Source organism: Chrysochloris asiatica, unplaced genomic scaffold, assembly GCF_000296735.1.
Source record: "Chrysochloris asiatica unplaced genomic scaffold, ChrAsi1.0 scaffold00172, whole genome shotgun sequence".
Classification (NCBI taxonomy): domain Eukaryota; kingdom Metazoa; phylum Chordata; class Mammalia; order Afrosoricida; family Chrysochloridae; genus Chrysochloris; species Chrysochloris asiatica.
The window spans coordinates 107,650-123,434 of NW_006408690.1; the positions used below are offsets into that span (position 1 = coordinate 107,650).

The following is a 15,785-nucleotide window of genomic DNA, read 5'->3' on the forward strand; positions in this document are numbered from 1 at the left end:
TCCAGCCATTTATAAGGTTTTCATTGGTTAACCATTCAGAAGTATCACAGCAGCATGCAAGTCACCACAGGACAATGAATTGACAGACGAGTGGTGGGTATTTTGTAGAAGAGATAAAGTAAGGTTTTATGCAAAGACTAGACTTGGAATCAGATGACAGCTCTTTGAAATATTAATCACAAATTGGCAGGCTTATGGTTATTACTATAACCGTTATAGAATTTGGGTCATAACTCTTCCATCAAAACTTTGAAGGACTTGCCAGTGTGTTTCATTTTATTTGGCTATGAAATGAAAGAGACCACACTGTGGTCCTAGATCTAGAGTTCTGATGAGGGACCCACACATTCTCTCTGCCTCAAGGACACAGCGGTTCTGGGAGTCTCCTCTGGGTGTGTCCACATAGCACTGGGTACCTCCCCATAGTTTGTGGATATGGGCAATGAGCAAATAAGGCTTCCCCTCCTCAGAAGAAGCATTAATTCATCAGAAATAGACAATAGGGCATTTTGATAAATATGGAAATAAAAACATCACCAAAAACTCCATCCTGGTTCTCAGAGGTATACCAATTTGTAACTTCCCCTGATCCTGTTGTACATATACAACATCCTGCCTGAATCCCACCCCTACTTCTAAGAGAGTTGTCCATTTGCTCATACTAGAAAGGATCATTGTTGGAACATCTTTTTGCATAGGTTCCATGCCTGCCTTCCTCTTTCCTTGCCCAAGGCCTGCTCCCTACTCAGGGATCCTTGAGGTGGAATTGCTGTTCACTTACTGCCACCTAGTGGTTCTTCATTCCTAAAAGTTCTTTTCCTCCATTTCTTTGAGGGGGTTTTCTGTTGTGGATATTCACCAGCAAATTGACAAGATGTTGTTGTTAAGTACCATGGAGTTGGTTCCGACTCATAGTGACCCTGCACAGGGTTTCCGAGGCTGTAAATCTTTATGGGAGCAGAATGCCTCATCTTTCTCCCAGGGAACCACTGGTAGTTTCGAACTGCTGACCTTGAGGTTAGCAGCCCGATTCGTACCCACTGCACTACCAGAGCTCCTTAAACTGACACCATACAAACATTGATTTAGGATTGGATGATTTATGAGCCCAGAAGGCAGATTATTATTGTTACTTGTTTTTAGTTGAAGTGGAAGATCCTAATTTGGCTTTGTTGAAGCTGGCATGTCCTAAAGTTGTATGTGTGTGATGTGTGTGTGTGGTGGTGGTGGTGGGGGGGGGAGGGCTCTGATCAGTTCTCTTTGAGATGAAGGCAATCAATAACTGAAAACAGGAAAATCACTGTAAATAAGAGGTTCTCGTTTAGTGAAAATCTTGCCTCTTTTCCCTCCCTTGGCAACATTTGGTAATGTCTTGAGACATTTTCATTGTCAAGTGTGGGGCATGCTACGGGTATCTACTGGGTAGAGGCAAGAACTACTGCTAAACTTCTTATAATGCATAGGACAACCTCTACAACAAGAATTTTCTGGCCCAAAACATTGATAGTGCTCAGTTCCGATCTGTTATTTTGTTCCACCGTAGCTTGCTCTTTCATCCCACTCATGCCAGTTAAATGCATGCAGCCCTCCCTCAGCAGGTATTGGTACCCTCAAGTCTGTCCCAACTCATAGTGGCCCTGTGTAGAATTTCCACAAGTGGCTGGAGGGTTTGAACTGCTGAATTTGAGGTCCAGTGCTTATCCTACAACGCTACACCAGCTAATAGCGGTGATTGACACCATTGAAAATGAAAAGTGGATCTGCTGTCAACTAGCCTTGGTCATCCCTCTGGCAGGTTCTGAAACTATTTCCTTGTACCTATCTTCTACCTCTGCAAAATGTTTAAACCAAACCAAACCAATGCTTCGAGTTGGGCTCCCACCATATAAGTGAAAGGCCAGAGAAGGGGCTGGGGCAGAATCTAAAATGGGGGGCTCAGACCTCTTTAGGTGCTTTGCTACCACACCTGCCTGCCCTTGTTGATGAACTCAATGCCCAGGTCCATCTTCTTCTCTGCTTGTTCCCCACAGTGAGTTAGAGGACTTTGTGGAAGACTTGAAGAAAGACTCTGCATCTGCTGGCCGAGTGGTCACACTCAAAGACGTGGAAGATGGGGCATTCCTCCTGCGACAAGTGGGAGAAGCTGTAGCTACCCTGAAAGGTGAGCAAAAAGGCCTGATGTGTGTTTTCTGAGGTACTCACAAAAGAGTCAGTCATCTGTTCAGCGTCACCATGTGCCAGGAGCACCGTTCTAGGCTCTTGAGGTCCATCGCTGAACAAAATAGACAAACACATTGTCCTCTTGGAGGTTCTAGGATTTTTTTTTTTTTTTTTTTTTAATGTTGTGAACTGAGTGATAGTTTACATGGGAGAATGTCAGCTTTACACCATTGTTTCATTGCAATGATTACAATCTCCTCCATGCATCCTCATTCAACAGTATTTGCTTCCATTCCCTCTGTTTTTCTTTTTTGTTTGTTTGTTTTTTGGGGGGGTGTGGAGGGGTGGGGAGATGTACACAAAAACACTCAGGAATATATAACAATTTAAACAACCAAAGAGCACGTTCTGCAAGCCTGCCTCCTGGCCACCAGCACTCAGTCCCTCTCTTTCCATGAGTCTAGAGTCCTTAGTTGCACCCTCTCTCCATGTCCCCATCTCTGGAGGCTATAAGATCTTGAACTAAATGTCAATAATAATGGTTTCTATTTGCTGGACTCTTAAAAAATGCAAGGACAACTGTAGCAAACCCATTAAAAATAGCCCTAAGGGACAGCTGACCTGACCCAAAATGAACAGATAGGAGATTAGGCCTAGAGAAATTGTGGCCTTGCCAAAGGGCACTTTGAACCCAGCTCGGCCTGACATTCTTCTTAGCTCTTAACCCACTGCCTCCTGTAGATGGGTGGTGTGCACCATGGCTGAAGGAGCTTGGTGTTGCTCAGCCTTACTCAGTGGCAGTGAAGGGTGGAAGGTTGCTGTTGGGGATTTTTCTCCTAGAATTAACCAGCTGGTTTTGGCCTGCAGGAGAATTTCCCACCTTACAGAACAAGATGCGTGCCATCCTCCGCATTGAGGTGGAAGCCGTTCGGTTCCTGAAGGAGGAACCACATAAACTGGACAGTCTCCTGAAGAGAGTGAGGAGCATGACCGATGTCCTGACCATGCTGCGGAGGTGAATGGTTCCAGATGTGGCTGGGGGCGGTCTGTGGATGGGACCTGCTGGGAAGGTCAGGGTTCCGAGGTGCTGGGCTCCTGAAACCTGTTTCCATGCTCATTACTTATGATACCTCTTGTTCCTCATGCCCTGAGGAGAATCTAGAGCCTGCCCACATTTGCATTTTCACTTCAGTTTGAATCCATGTTATAATTCCTCACCATAGGCTGCCTGCATTTGGAACACCCGACGGGGCTTAAAATTAGTAAACTTTTTTTTTTTTCTAACCACCTAAAGGATTTTTGCTTTTAAGTAGCATTTTGCAGCTGAATAAAATCAAAATATTTTATTAGCTTCCTTCACGTCAAAGACAGAAGGACCAAAATTGCCTCTACCTGTAGCGCCCATATCTGACTGGGTAGAGGAAAAAATTGTACCTGGGTTAGATTTTCTGACTGAGTCACACTCACTTCAAAGTGCCTATGTGTTGATTTGTTTGTTTGTTTTTCCCTAGTAGAATAAAAATCTGATGAAAGAATTCTTCATTAAGCTCCTAGCCAAATATGGTAACCTAGCTCCAAGAAGCCACCCTTATGACTTGGAAATAGTAACCTAGCAGGTAGAACTGCCCCGTGCTCTCTTCTTTTCCCTGAAAAACAAAAGAAATGTTTAGAGCCAGCACAAGAGGGCTGAAGTTCAGTATGTACCTTACCTCCAAGGAATGCAAGTTCTGAAAACAGACGGGATTGTGTGTTTTGGATTTTAGGTGATTTAAATATTTTTGGTCCCATAAGTCCTTGGTGATGAGGATGATACATGTTGTTGTTGTTATGTGCCGTGGAGTCGGTTCCGACTCATAGCGACCCTGCACAGGATTTCCGAGGCTGTAATTCTTTACGGAGCAGAAAGCCTCATCTTTCTCCCGCGGAACAGCTGACCTGTGGCTCACAGCCTGAATCGTAACCACTACGCTACCAGAGCTCCTTAAATAGTGTTTAAACGAAAGAAATTTTACGTGCCGTTACACTTCCCATCACAAGCTATCATACTAATTTTTTTCTTAGTATCTTTTGTGTGTAGCTGGCTCTACTAGGCCCTGAGGGAGACTCAGGAGAAATGGAAGGAATAAGTTTGGTTCCAAATCAGTTGTTAACTGAGAGGCCAGTGGTTCAAATCTACCCAGGTGAAAAGACCAGGCATTCTGCTCCTGTACAGATTGCAGCCTAGGATACACTATGAGGCAGTTCTTCTCTGTCCCATGGGGCACTGTGAGTCACAATCAACTCGAAGGCACCCAGAAACAACCATGAGCTTGCAGCACGACAGAAAAGATACAAACAAGCACAGTTCAGAGTTGACTTAGGGATTTGGGGTGCTAAAGTGGACTTGTTCATGTTGACTATGACATGCTGGAAGGATATCTCAACAGAACTGCCCACTAGGCACTTAGAAATGTGGAGTGATGTTCAGGAGACCTTGACTAGCTTGGTGTCAGGAAGAAGAAGAAGGAGGGAGGAAGGAAGGATCTGGAAGGGGAAGTCATCTTCATGGAAGCAATCTTAGAAAGGTAAGAGATGGCCCAGGAAGAGAGGGTGAACATGAACACGTAGCATTAAAGCAGCTAGCTGTAAAGGACTTAAAAAAGCTGTTAGATTTCTAAGTCATTATTGACCTCACCAGGAATCCTGATGTGGCACCATAGGAGAAACATTGGAAGAAACTCCAGTAGTGAAGTGGTCATGCAGTTCCAGGTTAGCAGTTCAAAACTACCAGCTGTTCCATGGGAGAAAGATGAGGCTTTCTGCTCCTGTGAACATTTATAGTCTCGGAAACCCTGTACAGGGTCACTATGAGTTGGAATCGACTCATAATTAACCATGCCAAGAGACTCAGCTGAGTACAAGTGAGGAAGGTCAGATCACAGCAGGCTGAGGGACAAGAACTGCAAGGATCCAAATTAGTGTCTTATCTACTTCCCCAAGATGTCTGGCAGTGAAAGAGGGAGAGTCTGGGGGACTTAGGCAACTTTGAAGTCATTGGGTGGTGTAAACAGGAGGTTGGAGTTTACCCAGGCCCCTCGTCAGAAAGGCCTAGGCGTCTACTTGCAAAAAGAGCCAGTCATTGCTGCTCTGTGGCGCACACAGCTCTATTGTGACACACCTGAGTTAAAACAACTCAACGACATCTTGTTTATTTGGTTGTTTTGGGGGTTTTTTTGGAAGGAAGCTTTTGAAATTAGAACCCAATATATTACAGAGCTGTACAGGTCAGGAGCAGGAAGAAGAGTTAGAAGGATGTTAATATAATATTATCCATGTTCTGCAACCATTACCCAAACAGTGATGAAGTCGTATGGGTCTGTGCCTAACAGCACCATCTGAAAGGGAAAGATAGACCACCTCCAGAGAAAAGGACTGAAAATGCAGCTGCCAAAGATACCTAGGAGGCAATGCCAGGGCTTTAGGAAGTTGCTATGGAAACCCTGTTCCCTGAGCTCCTACTCTTGAGTTTTAGAAGGTTTTAATTTTGAAACAAAATCTTGCCTGGCTTTGGGATAACATAGCATCCAAGTATGCAATGGTCATAAAATGAGAGTAACATGTTCTAATGGCTAACACTGCCGTGCCTGGTTTCTTCTAGACATGTCACCGATGGCCTCTTAAAAGGCTCAGATGCAGCCCAAGCTGCACAGTACGTGGCGATGGAAAAGGCCACTGCCGCGGAAGTCCTGAGGAGCCAGGAGGAGGGCCCCCATGCTGCAGGCCAGTCCCTCCCCAGCACAGGAGTCCCCGGCGATATGAAGTCAGAGGTGGTGACAGTGCACCATGCACAGAGCTCGCCTGTGGCCATCCAGACCTCTCAACACACCTCGTCCCTGCTCAGCCATGCCCAGACCTTGCCTCACCCGGCCAGTCCTCCAGCTGTCTCGCAGGAAGTGGCCTCTGCTCTGCAGCCAGCCCCCCAGTCCCCACAGACTCCCATGAATGGCTCCACCATGCAGAGCTTGTTCATTGAGGAGATCCACAGTGTGAGTGCCAAGAACAGGGCCGTGTCTATTGAGGTACAGTCTTATTTCCATGTCTTTTAACCCCATAAAGGAGTGTACCACGTGGTCCTTTTCTTGAAGGAGTTTACCATCTGGTTGTGGAGATAGATTTTGACAACTGTAAATGTGTTTCAGGAGCACTGTGGGGTCGATGGTAGAACTCTCCCTTCCATGTACAATAACTGGGCTTGATTTCCAACCAGTGCATCTTATATGGAACTGCCACCTGTCTGTCAGGGGAGGCTTAACTGTTGCTATGATGTTGAACAGGTTTCATTCAGTAGAGCTTCCTGACTAAAACACTAGGAAGAAAGGCCTGGTGACTAAGACGCTAGGAAGAAAGGCCTGGTAATCTACTTCTGAAAAACCAACCAATGAAAACCCTATAGATCAGTGCATAGGGTTGTCATGTTTGACTGACTCAAGGCCTCCAAATAACAACAAAGTAATGGATTCCAATAGTTAAATTCGGACGAGTGTACATCGATTGTATTTCAAAGAAGGATGCAGACCCTAGCCTGTAGGCAGGTGAGATAATGAGGTGCTGGTGAAGCTCTGGCCCTCTAAAGGGAATGTCCTGATTTGTAACATTTGCTAATTTTCTTGTATAAAAATGCTCCCACTGTGACCAATTTTGAGCAACAGTATGCCATTGCTGTGTGTGGCCTTCGGAAGAATTGTGGCACTCAGCTGTCCTGAGCCCATCAGTGTGAACTAGCTGCAGCCCAGCAGGGATGTACTGAAAAGGAGGGTTTCCATTTGCTGCAGTTCATGAAAGGTAGTGGGTTCTGGGTAAGCAGATGAGGTGGTCTAGAAGTAAGGGAACTAAATGGAAGGTTAATAGAGTAAGTAGTATAAGACTACCAGACAGAGGCAGTCTAAATGGAAAGAGAAAACGAAATTGTACAGTCACACAACTTATGGAAAAGTCAGGCTATATTTTTAAATATACTCTTTACCAAGAGCTGGTATCAGTACTACATGTATTATGTTATGTTGTATTGTGTTATGTTCTCCTAGCTCTTTCCACAGAACTTGCCCTCCATTCATTGATACCTACTCCCAGAAACCTGGTTCCTAACCTTCCAACCTGTCTTGAAAGTCTTCAGTGGGTAACTCAGGTGGGGCGTGTTCAGTTACCCTCTTGCTACAGACAAGATAGTGGCTACAGGGCTCTGAACACTAATTAACTTCAACCTGTTCCAAACTCAGTGACTCTGCCCCCTTATCTGAGTCAGCTATTTAAAAAGTACTTATCACTGCAGTGGATAGAAATGTGATAGAATGAATGTGATTCTAAGCCTTTATTGAGCACCTTCTGGGCACACTTGTGTGTGTAGTTCAAGTCATGAGTCATCGCTGATAATGCCTTGGCATAAAAGTAAGGAAGCGTGGGCCTTGCGCCCAGCTTTACCACTGACCAGGCAGCTACCACTGAGCCCCTGCTATTCACTGGGTACTCACCAACACTGGGCATAGGTAGTGAGCAAAAGAGGAAAAGCCTATGCCCTCAAAGAAACTCACCTACATGTAGGAAGACACCGAGTAAACATGTGACAGGTGATAACCAATGCTGTGGAGAAAAACTAAAGGAAGGTAGGAATCCTGACATGTCATCAGGAGGGACCGGTCCCTGGAGAAGGACATGATGCTCGGTAAAATGGAGGTTCAGCGTAAAAGAGGAAGAGCCTCCAGTGAGATAGACTGGCACAGTGGCAGCTGCAAAGCGTTCACACGTCACAGTTGTGAGGCTGGCATAGGGCCAAACAGTGTTTCATTCTATTGTGCATAGGGTCACTGTGAGTTGTAACCAACTCGATGATAGCACCTAACAACAACAGGAATCATGAAGGGGTGGCTATTATTGATGCAGACAGAATCTTGCACAAATCCTTCACCTTGCTAAATCTCAACCTGGTGATGGTGGTGGTTGTATGAGGATGGTGGTTACTGGCTTTGTGGTTAGCACCCCAACAGGTAACACACTATACCACCAGGGCTCCTCAGATCTCAGCCTGTTCAGACGTAAAATATGCCATTTGGTGATCTCCAGGTTGGTACAGGATTAGGAAACGATTCCTTCTGTTTTATGTGGGGTCTTGTCAAGTTGGAACCAACCTGACCACACCTAACAACAAAGACCTTTCTGATATTTATGTTATTCCGTTAATCTTGCTAATTTCTACTGTGCCTTCCTGCACTCTAAAATCACGGGGAACTCTTCCTTTAAAAATATTGCTGCTCTTAGGTGCCATTGAGTCAGTTCTGACTGATTGCGGTCCTGTATAGGGTTTCTGAGGAGCAGCTGGTAAGCTTGAACCACCGACCTTGTGGTTCAAAGTGACTGCAGTCCAGCGCATTCACCCAAAGCGCAACACCAGGACTTTAAATATATATCTTAGGTATTTTATGTTTCTTTTCTTAGCAAAGAACTTGACGGTGCTTACAGGACATTTAACCAACCCCCTCATTTCCTAAGTGATAATTTGGCTCACATGGTTATAGAGCAATTGTCTGATAGAAGTGGAACTCGAATACAGAATTCCTGATACCTAGAGAGTGTTTGTTTTTGTTTCTATTTGTTTGAACATATTGTCTATGAAAACTCAATTTAAGAAACAAAAAATTGGTGGTGGGACATATATCCCTTTAAAAGTGTATTTTGTGTCTATTTTATGTCAGCAAGCACTCAATAGTAATTTAATGAACCGATTTGGATTTCTGAGGTTGTTTTTCTGAATAAATATTACTTGGGCTTGCATGGGATCCCATCTAGCTGCAGAAGATGGGCAAATGACAGACGAGGCAAGTAACCTGGGCTTGGCAGAGACAGTCTGACATGCAAAACAGAAACCAGGACATTATTTTACCTATTTACCAGCATTTTAACAGTGTTAGTTACACCTCCTCCTCAGATTCCTGGTGTGGCATTTAGAATAAGCCCTAGACTTTGAACCACAAAGTCAGTGGTTTCTGCACTTGAAAACCCCAGCTGATCCTCAGAAACCCTATACAGGGCCGCTATGAGTCGGAACTAACTTGATGGTATTTAATCGCAACAGCAACACACCTCCTCCCTACCCTTGTTGTTGTTATGTGCTGTCGAGTCGGTTCCAACCCATAGTGACCCTATATAGGGTTTCCAAGGAGCAGCTGGTGAGCTTGAACTGCTGACCTTGAAGTTCAAACAGCCCTACCCTTATGAACTATGAACTAACCATCGATTAGTGTTTCCCTCTGGTTTTTAAACCTTCTTCACTTGATATTTTCCTTTAGAAAGCAGAAAAGAAATGGGAAGAGAAAAGGCAAAATCTGGACCACTACAACGGGAAGGAGTTTGAGAAACTCCTAGAAGAGGCTCAGGCCAATATCATGAAGTCCATTCCAAACCTGGAGATGCCGCCATCTTCAAGTTCATTGCCAAAGGGAGAAACTCCAGTGGACAAGTTAGAACTTTCAGGTGAGTGTGACTCCATGGCAGGTCATTATCAAGCTGGTAAGACAGACTGTCCATAGATTGGAATGTTGCCATCAGCCTAAACGTGTCTTGTCACTGTGACCAGTTTTTCACTTTTTAAGAATCACTGAAAATTAAAAGGTTGGAAGAGTAAATCCCCAGGTGTTCTGTCGAGCCTCAGTGCTACTCTTTATAACCATAGTAGGGAAACAGGTTCCTTTTTGTATAGTAGGACAATGCTCAGTAAATTTAAATTGCTAGCTTCTCTATTTCCTGTGAGTTGTTTGACACGTCAGAGCCCCAGCTGGGAGAAGATGAGGACTGCATTTACAGCCAGAATTTTGTGGAGGCCACAGAAAAAATATGCAGTTTTTATCAACCCTGGGGGGATATTAGATGGTAGAGCAAAATTGTATCTTTTATAATGTATATTTAATCAACTAGACTTTGAAAGTTAGGCACCAGCATCAATAACAATATAACTAAAAAATGCAGCCTACTACATCTCTGACCAATTAGAAGCCATGTGGCTTTTCCTGATCTTAAAATTCTGCAAACAGACATTATATGCCCAGTGTCTCTGCAGAGTTACAGTCAGTGATGTAACTAAAATCAATTATTAAAGGAATCACTATTTTTGACTTGGATGTCTCAAAGAACATCAAAGTGGATATGTTTTATAACCACTGTATTTTCATTCCACAAAGCTGCTCAAAAGCTCCACCCCCTAACAATTTCCCCTCATCTGCCCTAAGAGCCTTTTCCCACTTCCTGCCCCCACTAGCCTCTCTAGGACCCCTGGGGGACCAGCAACAACTGCCCATGAAGGGAAGGGTCCTGGGAAGGAAAGCTCTACTCTTCCAATCTCCCACAGAGACTTTCTGATGGAAAAAAATGATCTCTTGTTACATTGGTATCTTATTTAATTTTATTTTTGATCTTTGATATTGTTCTCATAACTATCATATCATATGACTCTACAACAAAAAATATAGCAACGTGGCTTAAGAACAAGCTGTGCGTTCAGAATCACTCTCACCCTGAAACCCACTGCCCTTGTGCATGACGCAGGGATCATTGTACAAATTGTCACTTTTAACCCAGGTGTCTTTTACAGTTTTAAGTAAAAACTCCTGAAAAATCTCCTCTAGGCAATTCTGTCCTGATTTCTCTAAAGAGAAAAGCATGATCCTAGGAGGCAGCCATGTCTCAGAGAGAGAGAGAGAGTCCAGACAAAACTCTCAGGACATTCCACAGCCTGCACTTCCGGTTGCACTGCTGTTCTGAGCTCTTGGAGCGCATCTCCCTGTGAAATGTTGGTAAAGGGCAGGAGTGAGGCTACTTGTTATGAGTTTTGATGAAGCACTGCCTTGTCCTGTAACTGGGGGAAGCTGCTACCTCCACTTCCTAAGCTTCAGTACCAACACAGACTTACAACTCTGTAATTTCTGTAGTCACTGCCTCCATTTTGTTAGTCAAGAACCTTTTCCAACCATGTGTTGTTGTTGTTAGATGCTGTTGAGTTGGTTCCAACTCTAGGTACAACAGAATTAAACACTGCAACGCAACACCCCCAGCCCTCAGTCATCCTCACAGCTATTATGTTTGAGTGCACTGCTGCTGCCACCATGTCAGTCCATCTCATTGGGGGTCTTCCTCTTTTTCACTGACCCTCCACTTACTAAGCAGGATGTCCTCCTCCAGGGACCCGTCCCTCCTGATAACCTGTCCAAAGTACACAAGGTGAAGCCTCTCCACCCTCACTTCCATCCACTTTTTCCCTAGCTCTGTTCTTTAGTCCCATCTGGACATTTTATTCTGACATCCCTTTTGCTAATGCTGTTTCTCAAACCAGGTTTCAGAAGTTTTAGAGGACATGCCAAAGACTTCAAATATGCTTATGGACTCTCTGGTCTTTGATCTCTCCCAGAATTGCTCAGTGTTCATGTGTCAGAGGAAATTCATTTAATACTATTACTTGCATTAACAATTACAATATGCCAAGCACTGTTCTAAATGCTTTATATACAGTAAGTCATGTAATCCTCATAGTAATCTCATGGAGAGGATGCTGTTATGACCCCTATCTTACAAATAAGAAAACTGAGGTACAGAGAAGTTAAGTAACTTGCATAGAGTCTTTATGGGATTTATTTCTAGCCAAAGTTGATACTCTTAAAAATCCTCTTCTCTCCATAGTGCAAGGTTTAAGTCAGATTGGGTGCCTGGATGGCGCAGACTGTTTGCATGTGACTACTAACTGAAAAGTTAGCATGGAAGAAAGACTTAGTGATCGTTTCCTACCATACAGTTCTACTTTATTACTGCTGAGTTTGTAGACACACACTGGACTTTCTGGAAAGATGATTTTGTACTGGCACACTTCTGTTTTGTGTTTTGTTTTGTTTTTCAGAAGACTCTCCGACTTCAGAACAGGACTTGGAAAAGCTGGTGGGGAAGTCCCCGCCTCCTCCACCCCCACCCCCACGGCGGAGTTACCTGCCAGGATCCGGGCTGACCACCACGAGATCGGGCGATGTGGTCTACACCAGCAAGAAGGAGCACTCCACTGCTAAGGTCTGCTGGGCTAAGCCCTGTGTTCAGATGATGCATGGAAATGGACCTGTTCTTGTTCAGAACATAAAAAGAGTGAGGCAGAGATGAAAAATGAGAAAATCAAATAAGCCAGGGAATTTCAACCAGTGTTACTGGATTAGACTCAGTACCAAGAATTTTATTCTTACTTGGCTTTAATTGCAACAGTATAAAATGCAAAGCTCAAAGCTCAAACTGCTTCCCAAGTGCAGCATCCTAAAATGAAAATCGGGATGGGAGAACGAGCAAAAGATAAGATAATCGAGACTAGTTTGCACAGTTGTGGGGACTCTATACAGAAAGATGTCTTTTATATCTGATGTTGTTGTTGTTAGGTGTGGTTGAAGTCCTCTTCTCTTTCACTGACCCTCCACTTTACCTAAAACATGATGTCCTTCTTCAGGGACTGATAGGTCCAAATTGTGAGAGATGAAGTCTGGTCATCTTGGCCTCTAAGGAGCATTTGGGCTGCAATTCTTCCAACACAGATATGTTTGCTTTCTTGACAGTCTTTTACTATTCTCCTCCAATACCATAACTAAAAAACATCAACTCTTCTATGGTCTTCTTTACTCATTGTCCAGCTTTCACATGCATATGAGGTTATTGAAAATACCATGGCTTGGGTCAATCTTTGTCCTCAGACTATCATCTTTGCTCTTCACCACTTTAAGGAGGTTTTATGCAGCAGAATTGACTAATGCAATATATTGTTTGGTTTCTTGACTGCTGCTTCTGTGAGTGTTGATGGTTGATCTCAGAAAAAGGAGATTTTTTGACAACTTCAGTCTCCATTTATCTTGATGTTATTTTCTGGTCCAGTGGTGTTGGTTTTTGCTTTCTTTACTTTGAGGGGCAACCCATACCATCAGTATTTTAAGTCCTCTTTGCTTTCAGCAAGCAAGGTTGTATCATCTGTATATCATAGGTTATTAATGAGTCTTCTTACAATCCTGGTGCCATGTTCCTCTACAGATAATCCAGCTTCTTGAATTGCTTGCAGAGCATACAGATTGAATAAGTATGGTGAAAGAACACAACCCTGGTACATATCTTTCCTGACTTTAAACCATTCGGTGTCCCCTTGTTATGTTTGAACCACTACCTCTTGGTCTATACACAAGTCCCTCGTGAGTATAATTAAGTGTTCTGAAATACTCATTCTCCACAATGTTGTCCATAGTGTGTCACGATCCACACAATCAAAAGCCTTTGCATAGCTGATAAAGCACAGTAAACACCTTTCTGGTATTCTCTTTTAGCCAAGGTCCATCTTATGTCAGCAATGATACACTTAGTTTCATATCCTCATCTGCATCCAACTGGAACCTTTGGCAGTTCGTTGTCAATGTACTGTTGCAACCATTTAAAAATTATCTTTAGCAAAATACTACTTGCATGTGATATTAATGATATTGTCCAATTACTTCCACATTCCATTGGGTCACCTCTCTTTGGAATGGGCACAAATATGGATCTCTTCCAATCATTTGGCCAGATAACTGTTTTCCAAATTTCTTGCATAGGTGAGTGAACACCTCCAGTGTCACATCAGTTTGTTCAAAGACTTTGATTTGCAGTCCATCAATTCAAAGAGCCTTGTTCTCTGCCAGTGCCTTCAGTGCACCTTGGACTTCTTCATTCAGTATCATTGGCTCTTGATCATATGCTACCTCTGGAAATGGCTGAACGTCGACCATATCTTTTTGGTAGTGACTGTGTATTCCTTCCCTCTTCTTTTGATGCCTTCTGCATCATTCAGTATTTTGCCCATAGAATCCTTCAGTATTTCAAGTCAAGGCTTGAATTTTTCGTTCAGAATGAGAAATGCCGAGCATGTTCTTCCCTTTTTATTTTCTAACGTGAGGTCTTTGAACATTTCATTATAATATTTAACTTTGTCTTCTCGAGTTGACCTTTGAAATTTTCTATTCAGCTCTTTCACCTCCTCATTTCTTCCATTTGCTTTGTCATCTCTACACTGGGAAGCATATATATCAGAGTCTCTTCTGACATTCGTTTTTGGTTTTCCTTCTTTTCTTGTCTTCTTCATGACCTTTTTGCTTTCTTCCTGTATGATTTTCTGTATGATATCCCACAACTCTTCTGGTCTTCGGTCTTTATTGTCTGCTGCATCAAATATGTTCTTAAATGTTCTTTAAATTCAGGTGGGATATGTTCAAGGTCATATTTTGGCTCTTGTGGACTTGTTTTAATTTTCTTTAGCTTCAGCCTGAACTTGCAATATAAGGTCTGTCCTTGGCCTTATTTTGGCTGATGATATGGAGCTTTTTCACAGTCTTATTTCCATAGATGTAGTCAATTTGATGTCTTTGTATTCCATCTGGGGAAAAAAAAAAAGACATTTTCAATGAATAAGTCATTAGTCTTGTCAAATTCTATCATGCGATCTGCAGCATTATTTCTCCAGGCATATTTTCCAACCTTTACATTCCAATAACCAGTAATTATCAATACATCTTGATTGCATAGTTAATCAATTTCAGACTGAAGAAATTCTTAGAGTGCTTCAATTTCATTGTCACTGACTTTAGTGGTTGGTACATAAATTTGAATACTAGTTTATTAAGTGGTCTTCTTGTAGGCATATGGATATTATCCTATCACAGACAGCATTGTACTTCAAGATAGATCTTAAAATGTTCTTTTTGATGTCATATGAATACAACACCATTCCTCTTTGATTTGTCATTACCAGCATAGTAAATCATATGATTGTCAGACTCCAAATGGCCAATACCTGTCCATTTCAGCTCATTAATGCCTAGGACATAGAGTTTATGCATTCCATTTAACTTTTCACAACTTCCAATTTTCCTAGAGTCATACTCTGTATTTCCCTGTTCTGATTATTAGTGGATATTTATAGATATTTCTCCTTATGTTGAGTTGTGCTCCATCATCAAATTAAGGTCCTCAAAAGCTTTACTCCGTTCACATCACCACGGTCAACTCTACTTTGAGGAGGCAACTCTTTCCCAGTCGTATTTTGAGTGCCTTCTGACCCAATAGCTGACACTCTTCAGGTTTTACTCATCATGTTTCAATATACTGTAATCTGGTGCTATGTGACGGTGTTCCACTGCTAAACATAAGGTTTTCATTGACTAAATATTTGGAAGGAGTCCATCTCTCCTTCCTAGTCTGACTTAATCTGGAAGCTCTGCTGAAACCTGTCCACTGTAGTGAGCCTGCTGGTATTTAAAATATCTGTTGCATAACTTCCAGAATCACAGCAACTCACAAGCCATCCCAGTACAACAAACTGACAGACGAATGGAGTTCCGTGAGATGTACAATATAATTTCCAAGGAGATGTAGTATATAGTACTGGAGAGGCTTTCTTAAATTTTATGAGTTCAAAATCAATTCACCAAAAATGACATTTTTTTTTGCAAACAAAATTCAAACTGAATATAAAGGATTAGCTGTGAAGGAACATGTGTTCTTATAATCTGCCCCTCTTTTAGCTGGTACCTCGAGTATGTTAAGTCAGTAACTGTGGTTTG

At 42.8% G+C, this 15,785-nt stretch overlaps 1 protein-coding gene across 4 annotated transcripts in view; it reads left to right on the forward strand.

Annotated features, from left to right (window-relative positions):
- The window catches only part of KIAA1217 (KIAA1217 ortholog), an 84,069-nt gene that overhangs the window by 57,307 nt on the left and 10,977 nt on the right, over positions 1-15,785 (forward strand). For all 4 annotated transcript variants that reach the window (XM_006871646.1, XM_006871647.1, XM_006871648.1 and 1 more), the window contains 5 exons: positions 2,031-2,161; positions 3,028-3,175; positions 5,798-6,218; positions 9,480-9,663; positions 12,074-12,237. In XM_006871646.1, the coding sequence (XP_006871708.1) occupies positions 2,031-2,161; positions 3,028-3,175; positions 5,798-6,218; positions 9,480-9,663; positions 12,074-12,237 (1,048 nt within the window). The remainder of the gene's footprint in view (positions 1-2,030; positions 2,162-3,027; positions 3,176-5,797; positions 6,219-9,479; positions 9,664-12,073; positions 12,238-15,785) is intronic.